This window comes from Poecile atricapillus, chromosome 6 (genome assembly GCF_030490865.1).
Source record: "Poecile atricapillus isolate bPoeAtr1 chromosome 6, bPoeAtr1.hap1, whole genome shotgun sequence".
NCBI classification, from domain to species: Eukaryota; Metazoa; Chordata; class Aves; order Passeriformes; family Paridae; genus Poecile; species Poecile atricapillus.
In genome coordinates this window covers 33,716,301-33,740,253 of record NC_081254.1, presented here as the reverse complement: position 1 = coordinate 33,740,253, position 23,953 = coordinate 33,716,301, and the positions used below count along the sequence as shown (strand labels likewise).

Genomic DNA, 23,953 nt, shown 5'->3' with positions numbered 1-23,953 from the left:
GACAGAGGAAAAAAGGGGTATTTGGGAACATGCTGGGGTCAGTCCCCATCCCAAGTGCTGTCCATGCCTCTGATGCCCTTCCCAGCCCCCTGTCCTGCTCTGGGCAGGCAGACCTGGGCAGAGGCTGGTTCAAACACCTCTGGGAGGGGTGGGATTCTCTGTTCCCAGCAGCCAGGCAGACCTACTAATGCAGCTTTCTCTTTGGTTTGCAGCTGGTCGTTTGGTGTGTTAATGTGGGAGATCTTCACCTTAGGAGGGTCCCCCTACCCAGGAATCCCAGTGGAGGAACTTTTTAAGCTGCTGAAAGAAGGGCACCGGATGGATAAACCTGCCAACTGCACCAACGAGCTGTAAGGAGCCTGATTTGTTGTAGCAGGGCTGAGGGGCACAGCTGTACTGAATTCTGTTTGATGCTGCCCCCAGAAGAATCAAACACTTTCAGAAGTGCTCAGCTCTAGGATATTTGGAGGGTATAGATGTGTAAGGAAAAGGTATATGGGAAGGATTTCAGGAAATGTTTGGCAGAGGATGCTTCTTTTCACACCCTGCTGTGATCCTATTGCAGAGAGAAGAAATCATCTACAAGCCAGTCTCTGTCAGTGTTTTTACACCCATAAATTTTTGATTTTAATGTTACTAACATGGAAATTGATAAATGTTGCACATACTGCTAATCAAATGTGAGGTACACCAGGCTGCTTTTGTACACAACAAAATACATCTGGGAACTTCTGTGTTAACACAGCATTATCTCCTGGTGATGTGGGGAGTGTGATTTCAGATATTTCAATACAGACCTTTAAATACATTTAAATTTTTTTGCATTTCAATTTCTTCACAAAGACTGCAATCCCTGACATGCAAAAAATATTGTAATTCAATACCTTTGAAGTTCATGGGCCACAGGATTGGGCCCACAAAAAGGTAATTTAGACACTGAACAAGGGAGAGACAGGAGTAGAGGTTTGGGGGTTCAGTGGTCCATGAGCAGAGCTGTGTGTGCTCGCTGCTTTCCTTGTGAAGGGCAGCACTGAGTGTGCATGGAGAGGTTTGTGAGGAGGATGTGTGATTTTAATTAAGCCAAGCAAATGTGTGTTTCTTACAGCTATATGATGATGAGAGATTGCTGGCATGCTGTGCCTTCTCACAGACCCACTTTCAAACAGTTGGTGGAGGACTTGGATCGGATTCTCACTCTCACGACTAATGAGGTAGGTAAATTGTCTCCCCCCATAAGCTGCTGATCGGGAGAAATGGTTCAGGGGACAGATGGAATTTATTCAATTATGAAATGCTGCTCAAGTTCACTTCTTGTTCTGTTTGTCATTGTCCTCTGAGGTTTCACACAGCTAAACCATGTATCCTATGAAATCCTCACTCACTTGCCATTATGCCTGGAATTATGTAACTAAAAAGAAACACATCTTTGAGGAGTTTTCATTTATTCCTCGCTGCATCTCTGGATGTTTTGTCGAGGGACTGCATGTGGCAGGTTGAGGGGCAGTGTTTGTGTTTGAGCAGGAGCTGCAGGTGTGGGAGGTACGTGGAGCTCGTGGTGGTTCTCATTTGCCGGCTCAGTTTGATTCCCAGCCATGCTATGTAGGTCAGAAGAGGAGAAATCGTCAATGGCAGATTTCAGATGATGTGTCTGAGAGTGAATTAGGTTCACTGAAATAGCTCTCTGTGGAGGGAATGAGGACCCAGGGGGGATGTGCAAACAGCCATCCAATTATCCAAAGGTCCTGCCTAGCACTGCTTCAGGTTGGTGTATGTGAATGCAGAAAGGTTTTATTTGAAGAGCGTTCTTTCAGAGGTCTGAGATATTATTAGTTTTAGCAAGGAACACTCTGATTAGGGTATTCACACAGGAATCAGTCCTCTGAACCACGTGCACCTTTGAGGAAAATCACAAGTGATGGAAATGTTGATTCTTCTGGTGGAAATTTCTTTTGAGAGAAAATACTTGGTGTCCCAGAAATATTCTACAGACTGCTGTTACTTCTGAGAAATGAAATGTTTAACGGGAGCAAAAAAAAGAACAAAGCAGTTACACAGGAAAGTTGCAACAACTTGATTTGACCATTTCAAAACAAGGTTTTCGTATTTGTTATTGCTTCTTTGTAGAAAAAAAGAGATTTGAATCACTCTAGGTGGCTCCTCAACATTATGGTCTAGTTTTTTAGAATTGTCAGAGAGATAAATAAATTATGGAGCAGCTTTGGGAAAGCCTTTTGGCAATGGAGATGACAGGAGAACCTGAGTAAAGAGATGGCATTTTTTATGATCATCATTTCCCCAGTAGATCTGCTTGAAAAAGATTCTTTGGCTTCAGTAGAAGCTGTAAATTTTTAAATAAAAATAAAAAAAAACGTTTTTAAAGCTTGCTCTAAAAAGTGGCACCTTCAGGGCTGGCTGAGAGATGTGGCAGGACTGTGCTCTCCCTATGGAGTCATGGATGTAGCTCTGTGTCCTGTTACCATTTTCACCTCATCCAGTACTGCCTGCATCTTTTCCTGCCTGATTCATATATGATTTCACAAGACTAGTTGGAGGTGGGCTGGCTGCCACTGCGAAGTGCTGGGTGGCTTGGACTGGATTTGTGTTTGCAAATTCAGGAGGGAGGTTCTGGGCTGCAATTCCAAGCCTGGGAAAGGATATTGCTTTCTTTTTCGCTTGTGTTTAACCGTCGAGCCTTCCCAACTCCGTACTGCTCATAGACCTGGAATGATCTCAAAGTTAACCTGAAAAGGCCTTTAGGGTTATGTAAATTACTTTAGACTAGAATCATAGGAAAAACGTCTGGAAAAAGCTTAGGAACACATCCAGTCCATCTGATGGGCCTATGGCAGGGCCCACTATACGTTTGTCATTGCTGACAGATGTTTATGTAACTTGTCCTCACAGATCTCCACTGCTGTATTTCGGCATCGCCTCTTGACAGCCTGTTGCTTTGTTTTCCTAATCTCTAATCTTTCAACATCAGATATTGCTTTTGTCCTATTTACCCTGGACATAGAGAGCAAATCATTCCACTTGTCTTCGCACGCCTGTTGTCATCTCGGTGTCTCCTGAGAGCTCCAACGCGGCCCATTTTCCTCCACAGCTTTGGAGATTGCTGATTCTGTAACCTGTGCACTTTTCCTCGAGTGCAGGTCCTCCAGGCTCGCTTCTGCTTCTCCTCTCCCCACTTTCCCTTTCCCCCCAGATTCACATTTTTGGCCCAGGCTCAGTCTGGTTTACCCAATTCAGTTTGCTGGGGCAGCCAATAATTTCTTCTGCTTTTGTGCAAGTTATGATTTCTGCTTAAATAGTAACGTCTCGCTCTTTTCCACGTTGAATCATCACTTGTTGTGGTTTTTATGTGTTTTCTTGCTGGGCTTTTTCCCCCTAAAGTCTCTCGTGTTTCTGTGGCCCACTTGAGCAGAAGTCACCAGGAGTCAGCCTTGTGGCTGCATTGCTCTGTTAACAGCATAAACCAGCCTGGTGCTGGTTCTTTTGCCCCTTGGTGTGTCCCTGGCTGTGGACACTGGATAAGGATCCTGTCTTCAATACTCAATTCATATCTGGGTCACACCACAAATTCTGATACGATGAGCTATGTCTGGTGTACCCTGGGAAAGCCCTGTATCTTCAAAGACTGGCATGTTTTATTCTTCTGTCTATTTAGAAAATATCTGTTACTTCTGCTCACGTAGGGCTGATTGGCTAATCCATAAATATGTATCAGGATAAAATATGTATCAGGATAAAATATGTATCAGGATTGCCCTGGTGGGTTTTTCAAGAGCGTGGGCAGCCACATAGTCAATAATCAATAAATCCAAACTCCCTCCTTTTGCTCCCTATTGAATTTTCCAGCATTTTAAAACTTGCATACCACACCCTTCTTTTAAAATGGTGACCATTTGTTAACTGTAAGATGGTAATGATGAATCTCTGACTTAAAAAAGGAATGTTAGCCAAAGGACTAAATTACCCCAAACCTAAGCACAGCAGCATGAAATACTGACTGAGGTGGAAGACTCGTCTCGTCAGTACGATCATAACTTGTGGTTTAGCAAATGAAGAGATTGCATTTAAATGAATGCAGCTGCCTTTAGAAGTTGAAAGAGAAGGAACATTTCAAGGGGAAAAATAACTTTATTCTCTTGCCAAAACTGTTGTTTCTAGCAAAAGAGCCTTAACCCAAAACTTGGATTCAGCAGATGATATTTCCTTTTTTAATGACTGCTTTGGTCATGGCTACTCCGGGACGCACAACACACAAATATGTAGTGTAAAAAACCCAAATCGTGTGAATTTGATTCTGTTTTCCTTTCAGATCTTTTTTGCACGTATGCCACTGCATGTTGAAACATAAATTTAATATCACAGAATATAAAACAGAGATTCAAAGTGACCAAAGGAATACAAAGTTGGAAGCGTCTTTCCCTCTCCAAATCACTACCATGTGCTAGAGAAAAATGGTTCTATTTAGGATGAAATTTCATTTTTATCATTGCGAGTGAAAAGCCCTCTTTTGATGTGGTTGCCATGTTTATTCCCACTGACACAGCTAATGCTGGTGATGTTGGACTTCAGAAAATACCGTGTTATTGGCTTGGTTTTTCTTTCCCTAGCCCAGCTCCTTGTTTTATGAGGTATTTAAGCAACAAGGCAGTTCTGAATGCAGTTGGTTCACGGAACCGAGCGTCATTTCTCAAACCGCTCCGTCCCAAAACCCGCGCGGCGGTGACGTGCTCTTGTCAGTCCTCTTCACTGACTAAAACCAGCTTTTATTCCTCTTGCCACAGGAGTATCTGGACCTGAGTGGGCCTCTGGAGCAGTATTCACCCAGCTACCCCGACACCAGGAGCTCGTGTTCCTCGGGGGACGACTCCGTGTTCTCTCCCGACCCGATGCCTTACGAACCTTGTCTCCCCAAGTACCAGCACATGAACGGGAGCGTGAAAACATGAAAAGAGCAGCAAAGAGGCAAGAACATCGAGCTACCTACAGTATGCAAAGCAAAAGCTTTTCTCCAGGACCTTCATGTTTCTGCTTGTACATAGGAAATATGGGAAAAAAAAAAAAAACAAAACTAAAAAGAAGGAAAAAGAAAATAAATAAATCCAATTTGGAGGAAAGCGGTCAGAACCTACATAAAGATTCTCATCACTTGCAGCTTTCAGATGTTCCCAAGAAAGAAGAATGTTTATCAGCTGTTTCTAGATACCCATTGCTATCAACTTTCTGGCTTCCTGCGAGCTGCAACAGACTTTGTTTGTACAATGGACCAGTTGGACTTGAGGCAAACTCTGGGTCTGCCTTTCTTGTTTATTTTGTAATATTTGGAGAAAATATATGTTGGCACACACTTACAGAGCACAAATGCAGTATATAGGTGCTGGATGTATGTAAATATATTCAAAAATATGTATAAATATATATTATATATATTTACAATGAATTATTTTTTGTATTGATTTAAAAAATGGATGTCCCAATCCACCTAGGAAATTAGTCTCTTTTTTAACAGCTATTTGCTAAATGCTGTTCTTACACAGAATATCTTAATTTTCACCATCCAAAGGTGGAAAATACTTTGCTTTCAGGGAAAATGGTATATCATTAATTTATTAACTAATTGGTAATGTACAAAACAGTTAATCGTTTATAGGGTTGTTGTGTTTTTGTAATTTAAATGGCATTTCTATGCAGGCAGCACAGAGGACTAGTAGGTATATTGCTCAGACTTTACTAGTTTTCAGATCTTTAAGAAAATAAATATTTACAGTATATAACTAATTTGGGGGAATTAAACTTTCGATTTATTTGTGTTTAAAAACTTCAGCATCAGATGATTGTTCTTATTCAAACCAAATCCTTTAACAAGAAACTCTTTTTCTTATAAGGTCCAAAAAGCAGAGTTGTTCCACTCCAAAAAAAAAAAGAAAATAACATTTTGAAGAAGGTTCTTGAAGTAAGGAAAGACATGAGTTGGTCTATAACCACAGCAGAACAGACTGCTCTAAAAGGAGCTGAGCTTCTACCCTGAGTTGCACATGCATCAAATTATCTACAATTCTCTTGCCTCAGCTGGATAATAGGTTCCAGACCTTTTGGCCTGGATCTTTTGCCTTTATCCCTCTATTGTAACTTAAGTTAAAAAGAGAGAAGTTGTTTATAATGAGAACTTGCCACAGGAATATCAGCGTCTTTTTAGGGGATTAATTCATGCTGACTCCAGTATTTCCTTCTGAACCATTCCATAACAGTAGGTGTAGCACTGGCCTCTGCTAGAATATCACTGTTGTTTGTATCTTTTTTTTTTTTTTTTTTTTTTACAGAGTCTTGTATTTTCAGAGCATTCACGTTGATATGGCCATGGAATATGAATGCAAATTTCACTGTTTTATGTGGTGGTGTGGTTGTTTTGTTTTTGTTTTGTTTTCCTTTTTTTTTTTTTTTTGATATTTTTTTTTTAAATTGGGTAAAATAAGTATTAAAATCTGTTAACTTTTGTACTGACAATAAAATGTTTCTACAGATATTAATGTTAAAATTACAAAATAAATGTCATGCAGCTTATTTTTCCTAATCCTTTGTGTCATACAAAATGGTTTCCTGAACATCAAGTGATGGAACACGTCCAGAAAAGCTTCCTTTAGATCTTATCATAGATCCTATATTACAAAGCAATCCTTTCAGGAATAATGCCTTCACCTCTATCTCATAAAATGTCTACTCATGAAGAGCATGGGTTATTTGAGTAAACATTTGTACAGTCTTTGGTGGGAAATGGCTTGAAGTGTTCATAATGTAGACCCAAAGTAAGTTCTCTTTTTATTTAGGCTGTATCCTTTAATTAGTGATGTTTCTGATTCTTTCTGGAGAGGCTGAAGGACTATTTGCATGGGAGATTTAAAAAAAAAAAATCATAACAGATGGAAAGAGACAACATGGCAAGAGTTTCAAAGTTTTCTGCTGTATTTTTTTCCTTTTTTTAAACTTGAAAACAGAAGGAAGACACCCCAAAATTTATTTGTGTTGATTTGCCTGTGCTAGAGGCAGAAATAGGAACTTTATGGTCACGTTGCTGCAGGTTAGGCTGGAGAGGGATGCTGGATGTGATCATCACCACGTGCTCTGGAAGTGCTCCAGACACCAAACTGTTCTTTGGTTCCTTTCTGCCTCTCTCTGCTCTGACTGAAAACCCCATGCCAACCCCAAGAAACTTTCCAAAAAAGTTCCCATTAAAAGCTGGTGGTTTTCAATTAAGAATTATCTGATTGGAAAATTCCCACTGACTTCACTGGAAACCATAATTCCCTTTCCCCACAACCTCTATTACTGTTAGCAGCAACGGTGGCTACTGTGACAGAAACCACAATGTTTGTAATGACACATGTCTGGTTTGAAGGTTTTTTTAAAGGCTCTCAGAAGATCCTGCATCTTGCTCTGCTTCTTTTGAAATGGATTTAAGTGCATCTCTACTACTTTGATACCTTTTTAAAATAACAGGATGAAAACATGCAGAAATGTGGTGGAAAGGTGCTGTTGCTCATTTATGTAAATTTGTTGCCCTGATTTGTTCTTATCAAAAACAAATCCTTTAACAAGAAACTCTTTTTCTTATAAGGTCTAAAAAGCAGAGTTGTTCCACTCCAAAAAAAAAAAAAAAAAAAAGAAAATAACATTTTAGAAGGTTCTTGAAGTAAGGAAAGACATGAATTGGTCTATAACCACAGCAGAACAGACTGCTCTAAAAGGAGCTGAGTGAGGAAATGTGGTGGAAAGGTGCTGTTGTTAATTCATGTAAATTTGTTGCCCTGATTTTGTTCCAAACAGGTGATTTGGTTTTGCTATGTTCATTTTTTAGCCCTCAGAGAGTTAGGTTTGCACCTTGGAGGTATTCCACAGTTCCACAAATGTTACCTGAAGTCTGCTATGCCATTTTCCTAATTTTCTACTGTAATCACTGGATTAAGTTTTTATTCTTTCCTGCTGTCTGAAGACTTTCTTCTCCACTGCCTGCTGACTGATTTCCTTCTGTGGAAACCCTGGCTCTAGAGCAGGGCACAGAAGCCTCATTTTTGGTGGGGAGAAGCAGAATATCCTCTGTGTGTGGAGCTGCAAGAGGAAAGTAGGCAGCAGAAGAGAAAATCTGGCCCTGAAATTTATTCAAAGGGGAAATCCTACCTTTGGATCATTCATGAGTAGAAGGGTTGAGGACTTAGGATTGCTGTCTTGTCTGAAAATAAAGTTGCCATTAATGGGAGCAGGAATGGAGAGTGCATTTTGTCAGAAGTGGATTTATATTGATGTGGACAATAATGAGGGATGTGTTCTGTGTGGAATCAGTTCCCTTCAGCACTTCCTTGTTTCTTGTCCCTCCTTCAGCTATTGACTTGAATCAGCTCTGTGTAATATATGGGAAAATAATGCCAAAATGAGGTTTGTTACAGCTCAAATCCATAAACAAGTTAATATTGTCTGTTTTGGAGGGTTTCCACTTTTTTTACTGTAATTTAGCAAGTAGCAGGGGTGATATATATCAGACAAGACTGCAATTTTTTTGCTATGATATACCCAGTGGCACAGGCTGTATGCATCAGATATGAATATAGCTTGATCTTTTTTCTGTTGATGTTATGCCATCCAATATCTGGTTTATTTTGCCTTTACAAAAGTAAGAGTTGAGCTGTGTTATGAGTTTCAAATTTGTCTGAAGACAAATAAATTGACTTTTTTATTTCTGGAAGCAAGATAAGCAAAGCTGTGTGCACAATGTAGCAATTTTCATGTGTAGCTCTTGAGAAAAAAGCACCAAAGAACCCTGAGGTTTAGAGAGCATCATTTTACTGAAAGGTTTAGTGACCCCAAAGTGATAAATTAAACCAAGAGAAGGTTAATAACAGTGATGAGTTTTAGAGATTTTTCTGCACTCCAGGAAATTTTAAGTGTGTGTCTGTTTAGGAAAAGCAAAGAATTGTCAGAAGACAAGTCCTTGGAACTTTAATATGTTTCAGTTTTATTTACATTTTTTTTAAGTGGCCAAATGTACTTGAGAAAAAAAAAAGGAAATAATTGCTATTCATAAGGAAAATATCCCAGCCACAGAAAGGGGAAAAAAAATCAACCAACACCTGTTTTTGAAAGGTCATCTGTCCATTCTGTAATCAGGAAGTTCTGTAGTTGTATAATTTGATCTAATAATTAGAAAAAATGGATTGATTTTTCCGCAGTAAATGTAATAAGTTTGTTGGGATGAAGCATAAGGTACCTCCAACACTTTGTTCTTGGCAGGACTGTCACTCCTGCACCTCTGACAATGTCTGTACTTCTGAGATTTTGTTGCCACGAGTCCTGAATGTTTACAAGCAGCTAAATGCAACAGATTCTGTGGAGCAAGTCTTCTTTTTTATCCCCTTTTATCAGATTTCCCTGTTAACCAGCTTTATAAAGCTCCTGGAGGAGAGAGAAGATGGACACAGTGCTGAGAGAACAAGGGGAACAGGTACCAGTTGCTTCAGGGTATTTTTATCTGAATTTTAGAAGCAATTTCTTGACTTTGGGACACTTGGACACTGGGATAAACTGCCTGGAGAAGCAGTGGAATCTTCCTGGCTGTAGATATTCAAGACCTTGGTTTGCCAGGGCCGTGGATAACCTCATCTAAGGCCCTGCTTTCAACACAAGGTTGGCCAAGACGATCTCCAGGGTCCCTTCCAGCTGAAACTTCTCAGTGATTTTGCAAACCTGTGTTGTTGGCCAAAGGTAACCCAGATCTGCAGCAGAGTCCTGGAAAGCTGTGCTGGCACGTGTGGAGGCTGTCAGTGGGATGTATTGCTCAGCAAATTCAATTTAGCGATGCATTGAACAAGAGAGATCCCCCTCTATTAAGGATGTTACACGTCAGGTCCTGGCTTGTTTGTGATTATCACAGCTGGCCAAAAATGTTGAGATTCCTGTGCAGTGGAAGGCAGTGTTTTGTCAGAAGCTTTCTAGAGCATGAGAGCCCTGCAGAAGATGAAGTATTTTGGCTTTATCAGAATGACACGACCCTACCAGAATCAGAAGGAAATTAAGTCATTTTATCTTGCAGCTATTTAAGAGTAGACAATGGCATACAGAGTCAAAGCAAGAAATGGAGTATTTAGATTTTGTCAAAGCAGAACAGGCTAAGTGACATCTGGGTACCACAAAGAATTTTGCTTTTTGAATGTTTTATTTCCAGTTCAGACTGAAGATGAGGTTTCCTTGAAGAGCACACTTCGAAGGATCAAAGGTGTCCACATTGCTCAGACTGTCAGCCTCTCTTTTGACAGGTTTTTTCCTGATGCTCCAGCATTTATCCCTTGGAACCAGAGGCTGTGAGCGAGGCCAGGGGCCAGGATACTTTGGGGTGGTTTGTGAGGGGCCTGGTCCCATTTCCCTTGGGACCAGGTTGTTTTCCTTGACACAGTGAATTACTGGGAAAGCTTTTCCAAAGCCCTCATTCCCAGGGGGGGACTGATAATTCTCTGTGGCAGGGGAGCAGATCTCTCAAGAGCCATCTCTTCTGCTGGGGCCTTTGAATTGTCTGAGAGGGTGGAGAAACAGGCCAGCAAACAGGAGCTCTGGTGCTCTCTGGGAAATCTATGGCCCATTATACTGGAACCAATGGGAAATACAATTTATGGGGGAGGAAAAAAATCAATACTCCCAATGATCGTTTTAAAGACATCTGTGAGGAGGTAGCCAAGGTGCAATATTTTGTCTAGATGTGTTTCCCTGGCAGAACTAGAATTTATTTTAGGGTTTTTCAGCAGCATGCAGGACTTTCTATTCCAAAAGTGTGTTGGCACAGAGATGCAGGAATTGCCTGCTGAATGCTGCTGTACTGAATCCAGTAAGTAAAGTGTAAAAATTTCAGGAAGGAATCTGCCATGGGAATGATGCTTTGGGTGTCCAGAAGAGCAGCTACGTCCAGGGCTGGACGGAGTGGGTGTGACACTGCTGGAGAAATTGGGGTTTCATCTTCTTACATGGCCCCAGAGTTTCAAGGATGCCAAATCCCAAGTGCCAAAAGCACTTGGGAATACTTTGCCACCACCAGGAAAGCTCCTGGGGAAATCCTGGCCTGCAGTGAGAAAGCTGAAGCTTTTCCTTTCATGTCTACCCCACGCTCTTACCCATTTCTTGAGCATATTTCAGTTATTTTCAGTAAGTTTCTTTTTAAAATTTGGATTTTTCAGGTCAGAGAATTGAGAAAACCCCCCAAACATTTGGGTTTCTGCTGGCAATCGTGAGTAATAAAAATCTGCCTATATATTTTTTCAAATTGGTATTTTCTCACTCCTTTAAAATTTCCAAGACTTGTTCCCTGACAGCTGTTGTAACAAATGGTGGGGCTTCTTCAGCTGATGTAATCCAAGACTTCTGTCATGTCAGTGGAGTTGTAATATTTATTTATCAACTGGTCAATGAAATATAATCTGTTGGTTTTTTCTTCAGAGTTAAGTAGCCATTTTTTTGTCATTTTTTTTCACTAAATAAAAAAAAATATTTATTTTTAACTGTGTATGCACACTAGGTCTGTACAAGAAACTTTGTAAAGAAATTAAGAAACCTGTTTGCAGATTTTTAAATGAGGAGAATAACGCTATATAAATGTTCAGTAATCACATAATAGACATAGTCATGACAGGGTTCTGAAAGAGTCAGTAAAAATATTACTAGCCAGATTAAAATGGTAAAAAAAGGAAAAATGTTATTATTAATGTGAGTTAAAAGTAGTGGAGTGTTCTGGGGTTTTTTTTCCTTAGTGTCTGGCAGTGTTTGCTTGCCCCTCATTCGACTTTTTGCTTCATTGTTGACAACTACTCTGGATCCTCATCTGGCTTAATATTTGGGAAACAACAATCACGTTCCAGCAAGCCTTAAAACCAGCCCAGAATTTCATGCCTGGCCTGTCTTGCATAGCCCTGAACACGAAGGATGTCACAGACTGGGCTCTGTGAGCTCTGTTTCTCTGCTGTGGCAGGGGCTCAGCGTGTGTGCTGAGCTCCCTTCATTCCCAGCCTTGCAATAAGGAGGGAGGAAAAATCCCCTGTGGTTTTCCTTTGGCTTTTTTTTCACTCATTGCAGGCAGATGAGGAGGGAAGAGCAGCAGCCCCTGGCTTTTCCTGGTGCCACATTCACTGTCTGTGCTGCTGGAGCCCCCAGCACCTCCTGCCCCCATCACGGTACCCACCACATCACAAGTTGGAAAAACACACATCCTCCAACACCCCTGTTTTCTTGGGATTGCTTTGAAACCTGCCTAGACAGCCACTGCCCCATGAACCGACTCCCTGTGTTTGACACACAGCAGATTTATGGCTCTGGGTTGATGAAACCAAAAGGCAATTAAACACAATCAATCAGCTGGGCTGAAGGTCCCAGGTTCTGCGCACAAAATCCTTTTCAGACGTCATTAGAGCTGTGGCTTTGAGAGGTCTGGAGTGAAAACAAAGGAAAGATGGTTGTTTTTCCAGGTTTTTCCAGGCTGTTTTCAGCCTCTCAAAATAAAACCCTCAGAGGTTCTAAAAGGATTTTTAACAAAATGAAGAGGCAAGGGGAGGAGAAGCTTGTAGGGGTTTACTTTCAGTTCTGGGGTAGAAGTAAAAGGAGCGAGATGACAAAGTGGTAATTCACTAAATCCGTGTGGTTTCTGCAGTCTCAGTGTCTGCTGCTGCTCTGAGAGGAACAGCAGACATGAACACAGCATGTTCCTTTTGGGGGGGGAACATTCCCACTTCATTCATTAACAGCAAAGATACGATGCAAACATGACAGAGTTGCCTGCTGGATTTGTGAACCTTTTTTTTAAAGAGCTTTGGAGTTCCTGATTTGCACTGTGTTGCTACATACAGCCTTAGTCCACCAGCTGACTTCCAGGAAACTGCCATCAACCAGAAGCATCTTGATTTCACTTATTCATTTATTTATCTGCTCTTTGAAGCAATCCTTTTTCTTCAAAGCAGCTGTCATATACGGGTAATGGAACAAAAAAAAAGTAAATTTTTATTCTTTCATCCATTCTATGTCTTTTGAGGAGAAATGCTTGGTATTCCTTGAGCTTGCACACATTAACAAATGTCAATATTTTTGTTGTCTCTGTTACCAATATAAACATATGTAAATTACTATGTGCTCTTCATATAATATGAAAAGAGAAAGACACTCAAGTATTCGTGCCTGTGCTCCTATAAATTTCACATATTGGGTTGATTCTTACAAAAAAGAAAAGAATATATTCCAATACACACTTGGGAAGCTGCAATGTCCCATGATCTTCTTTACCCAGTGGGAAAAATCCTGACAAGTTTTGTGACAATGTGGGGAAAGAAAAGGAATCAACATCCATAGCAATTAGCAAACAAAATTTTTTTAAAAAATAAATTTTTGTCCTTCTACTTGATCTGTATGTTTGGTCACTTTATAAATCTTTTGGTGTTTCTGTGTTTGATAGTCAACAAAGGCCAGTTCCCATTTTTGTATATTTATTTTTCCTTACAAATTTTATCTGAACTACTTCTCTTCTGATTCTGCTATGGAGCCAGTACTCCAGACTCAGCATTAAAAAAAGAACAAGGATCTCTCTCTATGGATATTTGATGCCATTACAAGTAGACCTTTTGCTAGGAGCCATATGATTGAGTTTCTTATGGTTTCAGGATAAGGTGGTGGAGAAGTTGTCTCCAGCTTTAAATCCCCACTCTATGCTGTTCTTAGAGAGGTGAGGAGGGTGCAATGCCTGACTTCAAGCACACTGCTTTGAAAAAAACCAGCAGCATTTTCCTGCTGATGGAATGGCCACAGACAGGTAGATCGTGATGTTTTTTCCATGATTGATGGAGAAGTGTTGGATTCCCTGAAATCCTGTGGTGACCCTGTGAGATGCTGAGAGTTGTGACAGGTGGTTTGCTGGTTGAGATCCAATTCTGGACCAGTCTTGGACCACAGAGCCCAACAGCTGCTGCTCCAGGTGCTCCATGCCCAGAGCAGTTTGCTGTCTCCAGAAGGGCTGCTGGGAGGCTTTGGAGAAAGGCCCTGCAGCTCCAAATCCATCTCCTTGACAGGATCATTGCTTGTAAGTTTTATTTTCTGTCTCTGAACACCTTCCCTGCTTCTTGTTGCAGAACCACCCAGCAGAGCTTCTCTGCCTGCAGCACCAGGGGAAGAGGAGCTGATGGGGGAAAATGTGTTCTCCCTCATTTGATTTTTTCCCCAAAAAGGAAGCCCATCCTTGTTAAAGCTCCCCAAGACACATGTGCCAGACCCACATCAGCATTTCTGGCTTCAGCAGCGAGCAGCTCTTATCCTGGTGTTACTGGTTCCCACTTCAGCTCCTAAAAAATGCGTCTCACTTTTATTTTAGAACAAAAAAAAACCCCTCACTTCCAGGTTCTCTGCAAGATAATCTTCTAAAGACAGCTACTGCATTGACCATATAACCTGGACATTGCACGCACTCAGCTGGGTTTTGGATTTGTTTTAAATTTTCCTATTGTTAATTTTATAATGTGTCCCTCAGGTCCCTTATTAATGGACAGCTTATGGAGGAGGTCTGGGTTACTGTTTACCACAGCCCTCAATACTTTGGCATCCCTTGAGTCAAATTGAGCTCTCATTCCTCTGCTTGCCAAGTTAAATCCTTTTAGCATTTTTATAATCTCCAAACACACATTTCTTCATCTCTCAGACTCCGTCTCTGCAGTTCAGTAAGCATTTGTTGTTTGAAATCAGACCATGATGAAATCGTTTAATAGTCGCTCTATGAAAATATTTTGTTTAAAAAACACTCAGAACTTAATTGGAATGAAAATACCAGCAGCTGGATTGTAGTTTTAAGTCAAAAGTCTGAGAAGCAGCTGGAGCAGCAGGATTCAGAGAGACACTTCTAATTCTTCCCCTTCCTACAGGAACATTCCAAGGCTGCTCTGTTTTGGCAGGCAATGAAAAAGACCCACTCGTGTTCAGCCTTCTCTGACCAATATCATCTGCTGCTGGCACATCTGTCCCTTAGCTTTGCAGATAAAGCACAAAAACTTCCTGGTTTTCTTTTATTCCAGTGTTTTATGAAGGGTTCTGATGAGCTCCATGTACTACCACAACATCCCTGTCATTGCTGGCATGTCTGAGCAATGACTTGCTCTAGAAGAGAAATTTAATTTCTTCTCAGACACCCTAATGAGAGTTACAGAAGAATATGTGGTAAAGAAAGATTTTGGGTGACTTGTTCAGTGGATGAGGGGTTACTCCTTCAATTGTATTGAGTGTGGCTCTGTGATTTGTAACTTGCTGGACAGTTTTTGTTTTATTTATACTTGGTTGGAGGGGTTGTTAAGGTTTAAATAGTTGGAGACCTTGGATATGCACAGTAGTGTCTCTGCTATGAGTTCATTGGCAAAATTCTGGAAGTTTTCAGACCAGATCTTTGTCCAATTTCCACTAGATAAAATTCCTTCCATCACAAGAGTTAATTGATTAGGGTGGAATTAAGTGCCTGGAGTAACTGCCTTCTTGGGGTAGAAGTAATCTTCATACACAACCCAGCAGCTTCTTGTTTGTATCAGAAAAGACTGGCTCTTCAATCTGTATTTTGTTTTAGATAAAGAGGAAAATGAATGTATAAAAAAATGTAGTTTTGACATTGAGGATCTAAGAGGTATATGCAAAATACTCCTAAATGAAAGCAAATTTACTGGAGCTGCCTTTAGAGAAATCATTCTCATTGGATGCTTACTTCCAAATTGTACATATGAGCAGCAGGATATCTGGATGCCTGAACCCGTTTTTGATTTTTTAAGTTACAAATACAGTAATAGAAACTTGGCACAGAGTGCAGTGAGAATGTCAGCAACTCAGAAGTCTAAAAGGATCCAGTGGATGAAGAGCCCTCCTCTGCCAGCAGCAATAAAGGAACTCAAGTGAGAACTTTTGGGGGTTTAAAGAGGCATCCAAAGTCATTTAGCCATGACTGCAATCATCACAGTATTGACAAGCTTTTTGATACATTTTTTTGTTGTTGTTGTTGGGATTTTTTATAACCTGGCATTCAAACTGAGATCATAAATAACAAAGTGTAGTTGCCAAACTCACTGGTTAAGGATATAAACCAGACTTCCAACTTGAAGGTGTTGTCCTTAGTTTATCTCCTACTGAACAATCTGTTTATCCTAAGGTAATCCAAACCAGGAGGATGAGGAGAGGGAGCAAGCATGTTTTAATGCAGAAGGGGAATTATGATCTCCTGTTAACTCTCAGTCACTTCTGATCATACTGTGAATTATTTGCTAGAGTGTAAAGTGTGCTCCATTTACATATTTTATTTATTCTTTCTCAGCAGTTTCAGTGGCTATAGCTTCATGACTTTAGCACAAAACTAATTTTACATCAGCAGGATGGGTTTGGGTTACCTGTCTGGGGCCACCTCCTTGCTGATGCAGACAGTGCTCAAGCCAAAACTGTCCCAAGGAGGAGAAAACAAATATAAACAAATCACTTCTAACCATTGGCAACAAATACTGGAGGGGTTTTTGTTTGTTTAATCCCCTTCTTCCAAATTCTGCATTACAAAGATGTTGTCCTTTCTGGATAACTCTGCAGACAGCAGGAGTGTCTCACTGGTTTGGCAATGAGAAATGAACATGGATTAAAAATGTGATGCAGACTAGACCTGGTGAATAGCTGCCAAAATATTCCATGAGTATTTGCTTGGGTTTTGAAGTGAATTCACTTTGGCCTTTTTCGTCCTTCTTTGGACCTCACACACCAAGAGCATTGCAGTCTTGCCGTCCCTGACCATGTATAAAAGCAACCTTTAAAATAATTTGCATCAGCAGAAGTTGAATTTTGTATTTGCTACTTTTCTATTGCAGATATTCACACAATACTTCACAAACAAAGGAGAAAAACGTGAGTGCAGCACTTCTGTCTGATGACAACAGCCAGTGCAGTGACAGTGAGGAAGGGAATAATGCTGCCAGTTTTGCCTTGTAAGCATAGGAGGAGAATAATTTTGTGAGGAAAAAGAGAAAGCATAGAAAATGTGTTTGTTCCTGCCTTTTGCTAAAGGTTGCATTTCATCCACAGAGTGGTCCTACCAATCCTGAAATCAGGATGTGATGCCAAAGGAGAGGCAGATCTCAGAGGATGGTATGGGAGTGGAAAAGCACACCTGGGGCTCTACAGCAGAGATTTTGCTGCCACTGGTGAGAGTTTCTGTTATTCTGGGGATGTTTGTGTGCTTTTGTGCTCAGGGCTTGTTCCCAGGCTGTCTCACACAGGGTAAACGTGGGCACTGGTGTAAGGGAATGCGGCACAACAGCCTGGCAGCAGTGGCTGGAAAATATCTCTGGGGAGACAGGGGTGGATCAGTGTCAGAGGAAACTCCAGCACAGAGAGTTTAGCAGCTCTATGAACAACTGATGAAAGAAGGGCAGCAAAGAAATACAAGAAAAGTATTCCTGCTGTGGTTTTCCTAAGGAGAGCATCCAAACAAATTGTAATCTGCTCATGGAGTCTCTGCATTCAAGGAAATGAAACCTGTCAAGCTCTTTATCGTCTCTAACACTCAATTAAGGAATCAGGTTCTTCATTCAACTCCTAAATAAGCACAAAACCCGACAGATAAACTGGAGTTTCTAGAATAACTGAGTGTCATAGGCAGAAAGCTGAGATTCCCAACTGCAGCCTGGTAAATCTGTTTTCCTTTATCCTTCTGGAGAAGCCAGAATCCTGAATTGCTAGATTAGGTTTACCTTTCAGACGAGAGTGATTTAAACCAAAATATTTTATCACACATATCCCAAAGCTCAGCACAAGCCCTCAATTGTGCTCTGCTGAAATTCATGTGAATGCCATCATTGTATTGATCAGTTAACTATCACTGCAGATGTTTGAGGGTTATGGATTCTTTCCTGAGATCATATTAAATCTTAAATTGGGTTTCTGAATTACCAAAGTAAATGAATAAAAGGGTATAAATAGATAACCAAGGAAGTTGCATCAGTTTACACAGCCTAAGGTTGTGAGCTGTACTTTATTTTGTGCCAAGTCTGTGTTCCTACATCATGAAGTTTTTCTTGTGGTATCTATTTGTGGCATTTGATTACAAAATAATTCTGCCATAAAAAAAGAAGCTGTCTTCTAATATAAATCTATGTTTAGTGTTCAGGATTTTCGTGTGCTGTGAGGATATCCAGTAAGAAGCAAACCTTTTCTTCATGATTTTGAACATACTCTTGAGCATAATGGATTTAAAAATCCACTCTAACCTTTTGCTATTGGCACACAGCATGTGTCTGACCTTCTGACCTCACAGCTGTATTCAGGGAATTGTATACCTCAATGATTTCTTTTTATACAAACCTGTGTTTGGTTGATTTTAAAGATAATTATTCTGAGTTTTCATAGAAAGGAGAGTCAGAGACGCAGCATGTTCCAGCCTACAAGAGACAGCTACTAAAGCTCCATGCCTAAAAACCTTATTTTCACCAGGATATAAATGTTATTTACAACTGCCTCTCCTTATCAATGTGAGTATGGATAAATATTCCACTTTTAACTACAGTGCTGCTCTGCTGTTCTTAAAGAGTAATACCCCATGAAGTGGGTTTTTATACAGTGATGTTGATGCTGTAGGGCTGAGAGGCTCAGATGAATTATTCTGAAATACAAGGAGCTGTTTTCTGCCTTAGAGGGGAATCAGATCAGCTGGCAGAGAGTTCCCTTTGCAATGAGTGGTGTGAAATCACCTAATCACAGCAAGGGCTCTTTGAGAATCCTCTTCCTACAGTCATAGGTCTGGACAACGGTTGCACCCACGTTTTTGCTTTCAGTTTTATAACTTTTATGACTTTGCCAATACAATTTCCATCAGACCACTGCAAAATGCTGTACTGGTGCAAGTGGTGGGCAGTGAACAGTGATGTTGGGATGATCATGTGTGGAGGGTGCAGAAACCTTTAAAATTTGTTTTATTTTTGGAGGAAGGCTGAAGCTGCTACATCCTGATTGCCAGACTCGACCTACAAATGAAAATGTAATTATTTCAAAACATTGAATAGAAAGACATAGATGTACATAGGCAAACACAAATGTAATTGCAGTACTGCTGGTGGACATCTGGAAACAGACAGATTTGTTTGGGAATTTGATGTCATAACAAGGCTTCTAACAAGAGCTTTAAACCTTGGAAAGCAGAGCAATATTCTGAGTTTCACTTTTACTTACACCTCAAAGCCAGTCGTTTTGTGCTTAGCATTGCATTAAACAAAGCAGGACAGATCTGTGTTTCCACTGTCAGCCTTCTCATTCCTTTCTGATGAATGAAAGTTGCTGTTTCCATCTGTCATCTCTCTTTCTGTCTCCTCACAATGCAGAAGGATGTTGGGCTCAGCCTCTAGGCAGCATCCAAGCAGGTCCTTGCTCCATCCCACTCAGAGCATTGCCCTTGCTCTGCAGCATCTTGGTGACTCCTCTGCCCACCTGACCTGCCAGGTGTGCTCTGTGATTTTCCAATTATCAGCGTGTTCCCTGTTCATTTTAGAGGGGAAAATAGTCCAAGGAAAAAAACCCAGCATCCCTATTCATCTTCTACACTGCCACATGCTTGATGTGGTACTTCACACAGCACCGAGTAAAATGAGCCTGTACAAATGATATGGGTGCAAAAATTAGCATTACATAGTCGATAAATCATGCAAGGAATTTGGTATCTGTGTACTTAATCTAAATTTGTTAACACTGGCAAGATAAAGGTCATTTGGACTCCATGCCGACTCTTGAAACCGGGACGCTGTTCAGAAATTTGAGGTTTCTCCATCCAGCTGTGTACATGTGCCTTGTTATCTAATACTTTAATTGCTAACAAAACACTGGGTAGTGGAGAATATACTGGTCTGTGTCAATATTTAAGCAGGACTTTACTTATGGCTGAAGTTTATTCACCTTGGAGAGGGAAAATTTTTTGCCTCACTTGAATAATTGGGCAAAGAAAAGGCAGGGTTTCAACTTGCTCCTGTGGTTTGTGCTTACTGTAGGCAAAGAGAAAAATATGTCAGCTATTTTTGAAACTTGAATTTTCAGGTCCTGGTTTTTTTTTTATTTTTATTTTTTCCTGAATATTTCAGGAACTGTTGAGACCTCAGAAGTGTTTGGGACCTTTCTCCTTCCCCCCTTCTAAATGGTCGAGGTGAAACAATCTCTCTGGCTAGTTTCTGATGAATATTTGCCTAAACTCTTAAAATCCTTCCATAAAGGAGATTAGGAGTTGTATTTGTCTGTCCTCTCCTGTTCTTCTCATCACACCCTGGAAAGCTGAGCCTGGGGAGGAGAACTCCTGCAGGTTTACAGGGAAGGGCACCTGAGAAGAGACAGGAGAACCTGCTGAGGTTCAGGTACAGCAGCCACCACCACCGTCCACCTACACCCCATTCCCAGAGGCTTTTCCCCAAAGACACTTTCCTTTAAGCTTCCAAAGCCTAAAAACTTGGTTTTTTCCATGCCCAAAAGTCTTATGCTTGCTGTGGAGGAAGTTAAAATAAGGGATGCCACCATCCTCACATAAAGCCATCAAATTTTGGAATGATGATGAAGGAGGGGGTTATAGAGGTGGATATTTTCTTATGCAAACTGGAGTTGCCCACGAGGGAGAAGCAGCAATGTGAAGCTGTGAAGTCTCTGCCATGTGCTGAGGCTCAATCTGGGTGATTTTTTCCTGGAATCTGTTCACATGGCTAAAGGATCTGTTTGTTTTTCATACCTCATGTTCACCAACCCGTGGTAACGTTAACAAACCAAGTCCTGAGGAAGTTCCATACTTTGATCATTCCTTTATTTTTCCTGAAAGTCTCTCCTGGGCTGATCCTGCTTCAAACCTCCCCTTCCACACTGAGAGTTTAATCCTTGCCTCTGCTTTTCCCCATTTCTGTGCGAAGCTGGGACTTGAAATAAATATGTAGCAAAATGACCCCCCTGTACCAAGGCACAGAGGGTGCATTCAGTCTTTGTCCTGTGAAGTAAGACAAGATTGTAGCCCAAATGTAGCACAGCTTGTGCCTGCTCTGTACATCACAGGACACCAGAAAATAGGAATTGAGGTACACCACTGCTGGTTTTAATACAAATCTCATTATTAGTGTATGACCTGGCTTGTGGCCATAAAAGTGCTGCTTTTGTTGGGTGTGGGGTTTTTTGGAGGGGGAGTTTTGGTTTCTTTTTTTCTCTGAGCAGAGGAAATGTGCAAAGAGCACACACACCATAAGTTAGAGCTGTGTGCAGATAGCTGGAGAGAGGAAGAAGAGGCAGTGAGCTTTGAACAAAGAATCTGTTCTGCACAGGAGATGTGCACATGGGCCATGCCTCCAAAAACCTCTGCCAGCTCTGAGCAGGCTGCTCAGGGGATGGAGTGGGACCTGTCCGTGTGTCCTGCAGTAGATGTGGCTCTGTCTGTCCCTGCAGGGGAACTGGGAAGGCTCAGAGCAGGGATTCAGGAGTCAGGGCTGATGTTTGTGTGGCAGGAATATACAAGGAGTTGGACTGAGCTGCATTTAGCAAGCTAACCAAGAGTTTTCAGCTTTCTCTGTGACAGTCAGCCCTCCACTGTCTTTCAAGGTAAATTTTGGACATTTTTCTGAGCTGGTTCCATGTGTGGCTTATGTTTGCCAGCCAGAACTTTCTTCCACATCCTCTCTCTAATTCAGATTTTTCAGCAACTCAAACTAATTCTTATTAATGCAAGTCCAACTCCATAACAATCCCAGGAACATTAGATTTAAATATTTAACTGTTTGTAATAACTTAAATTCTCATTCAGATATGTATTTTCAGTAGGAATACGTGTTGGAAGGACACTATTTAGTTTGCAAAGTCACTACATTATGGCATGATGAGGATCTAAATTGTGAACTGTTTAACTTTAAACTAGCATTATCTGCTCTGACAATAAAAATTAAGCCTCACTATTGCTAAACCTGAATATATAAAATCTCATATCTGTCCTTCTCATCTCTAATATTTAGCTAGGTGCTAAAACAGCTAAAATCTGAGATATTTTTTATTAAAAATCTGGGGTTTGGACCTTTAGAGTTTATCTTTACAAGACCTTTTTTCTAATGAAGCCTGAAGTTCTCATATGATCACTCAAAACATTGATACTTTAAGAAAAAGTACCAAATAATCTTCAGAATATGGGACATCAACAAAAGGATGAAATTAGGAAGAATTAAGTTATTTATGTCAAAGAAGGCATAAACCCCAGCCATGTTTAAATGCAGAGTTTTATAGAAGAGTTTTCTTTAGGATTTCCTGACAAGAAGGATAGGAACAACACCTTTTATCAGGTCAGTGATTTTTGGCTTTCTAGGAGAACTGGAGTGTGGTGGCAATAAAGAGTCCTCCTGGATTGCCCAGGATGAATGTTTGGACACAAACCAGGTTTTGTAGTTAGGAAAAAGTTATTTCCTTCTGCTCCCAGTACTTCCCTTCCTGTATTCACTGTGGTACTTTGCTTCTCAAAGTCAGGTTTTGTCTCAGCCTAGCAGCCCTTTGAAACACAGGTTATTAGAAATGTTGTTCCTTCTTATGCAGTTAAATGCATGTCATTTTAGATTTCCTATGCCATTAATTTTAAATATGCATTTTTGGGTCTTTTCCCCACTTTTGGGTATTGGCAGGCTCTAAAGGGCCACATATTACACCATGCCAGTTGTCCTCAATCATTCTTGTGACAATATTATCCCTGTAACGTGGCCAAAGCAGAGCCCGTGTGGATTATCTGATGTTTAATTATCTGAACCATAACGTGTAATATGTGCAATCATAAGGGGTGTGGTCAAATTATTCGACCACTTTTGTATTCTCCCTTTCTTTCTTCTTCCTAGTGGTTTGCATTTGTGAACTTAAAAAACTTTAAAACTTAAACACTTAAAAAAATACAAAAAATCAAAACATGTGATTGATGCTTCTATGCTGGTTTGGATTATAACACATAAAGTAAATATCAGAGCAGATTTGAGGGCTTCCACTCTTTTCCACATCTTATTTAAACTCAGAGCAGCACACTTGCTCTGGACCACATCACTGTTCATTTTTCATATCTTGAGCCTGCTAATGTATGTGATTTTTAAAATAATCAATGGCCAACAAATGACTTTCATGACTTTTATGTCATTTCTCGTACCTGATATAACTCATGGGTCCAGAGACCCTAAAACTCGAGGTATTACTGTCTGGATGATGCTTCAGGGGACATTTTTCTGTAGTAATTTTAGAAATCTCTACATCTGTCATTACTGGATTTGCTGTTGTCACAGGGAAAATGCTGCATCACGTGCAGTGCCAACACTGACTTGGGGATAGCTTTGATAGAATCTCTCCAGAAGTTAATTCTGGTGAATTCTCACCTAAACCACCCAGATCCTTCAGAGTGGCCATCCTAGCACTGTCCAAATTTTATATTGGGGGACACAAAATAATGTGGTGAACACTTACCCTTTCTGTTAGGGCTGGTATATTCACTATGATACTTACAAATACCCCTAAAGCCAAACTACCCTGATTTTCTGTGCTAAAAATAATAATAATTGAATAATTCAGCAATTATTCAGCTGATGGCAAGTTATTCTACACAACTTCATAGTAAAGTTCAGTTCCAGAATTTCTCTATGGTATTTTCTTCTTTCTTTTAAAAAAAGCTCAAGATTTGAGTGCAGCTTTCATAGTTATTTTCTAAGGCACTGCTCTTAATCTCTGTGTGATACAAGCTGCTCTTAGGTAGTACATTCCAGATAACAGAACTTAAAACAAATGGTTTCACTTGCAGAGACTATCACACAGAGCTAAAATCACTCCAAACTCCGTGTTGCTTTAAGACTTTAATCAGCCACCTTTTGCAGTTAATTGCTCTTTTGGCAGGCTGGAGAAAGGAAATGGAGATTTT

General features: G+C 40.5%; 1 protein-coding gene across 6 annotated transcripts in view; it reads left to right on the top strand.

Moving 5' to 3' along the window:
- FGFR2 (fibroblast growth factor receptor 2) overlaps nucleotides 1-5,940 on the top strand; it is an 80,783-nt gene extending 74,843 nt beyond the window's left edge. For all 6 annotated transcript variants that reach the window (XM_058841543.1, XM_058841542.1, XM_058841541.1 and 3 more), the window contains 3 exons: nucleotides 213-350; nucleotides 1,106-1,211; nucleotides 4,794-5,940. In XM_058841543.1, the coding sequence (XP_058697526.1) occupies nucleotides 213-350; nucleotides 1,106-1,211; nucleotides 4,794-4,958 (409 nt within the window). In that variant the 3' untranslated portion in view covers nucleotides 4,959-5,940. The remainder of the gene's footprint in view (nucleotides 1-212; nucleotides 351-1,105; nucleotides 1,212-4,793) is intronic.
- The last annotated feature ends 18,013 nt before the right edge of the window (nucleotides 5,941-23,953 follow it).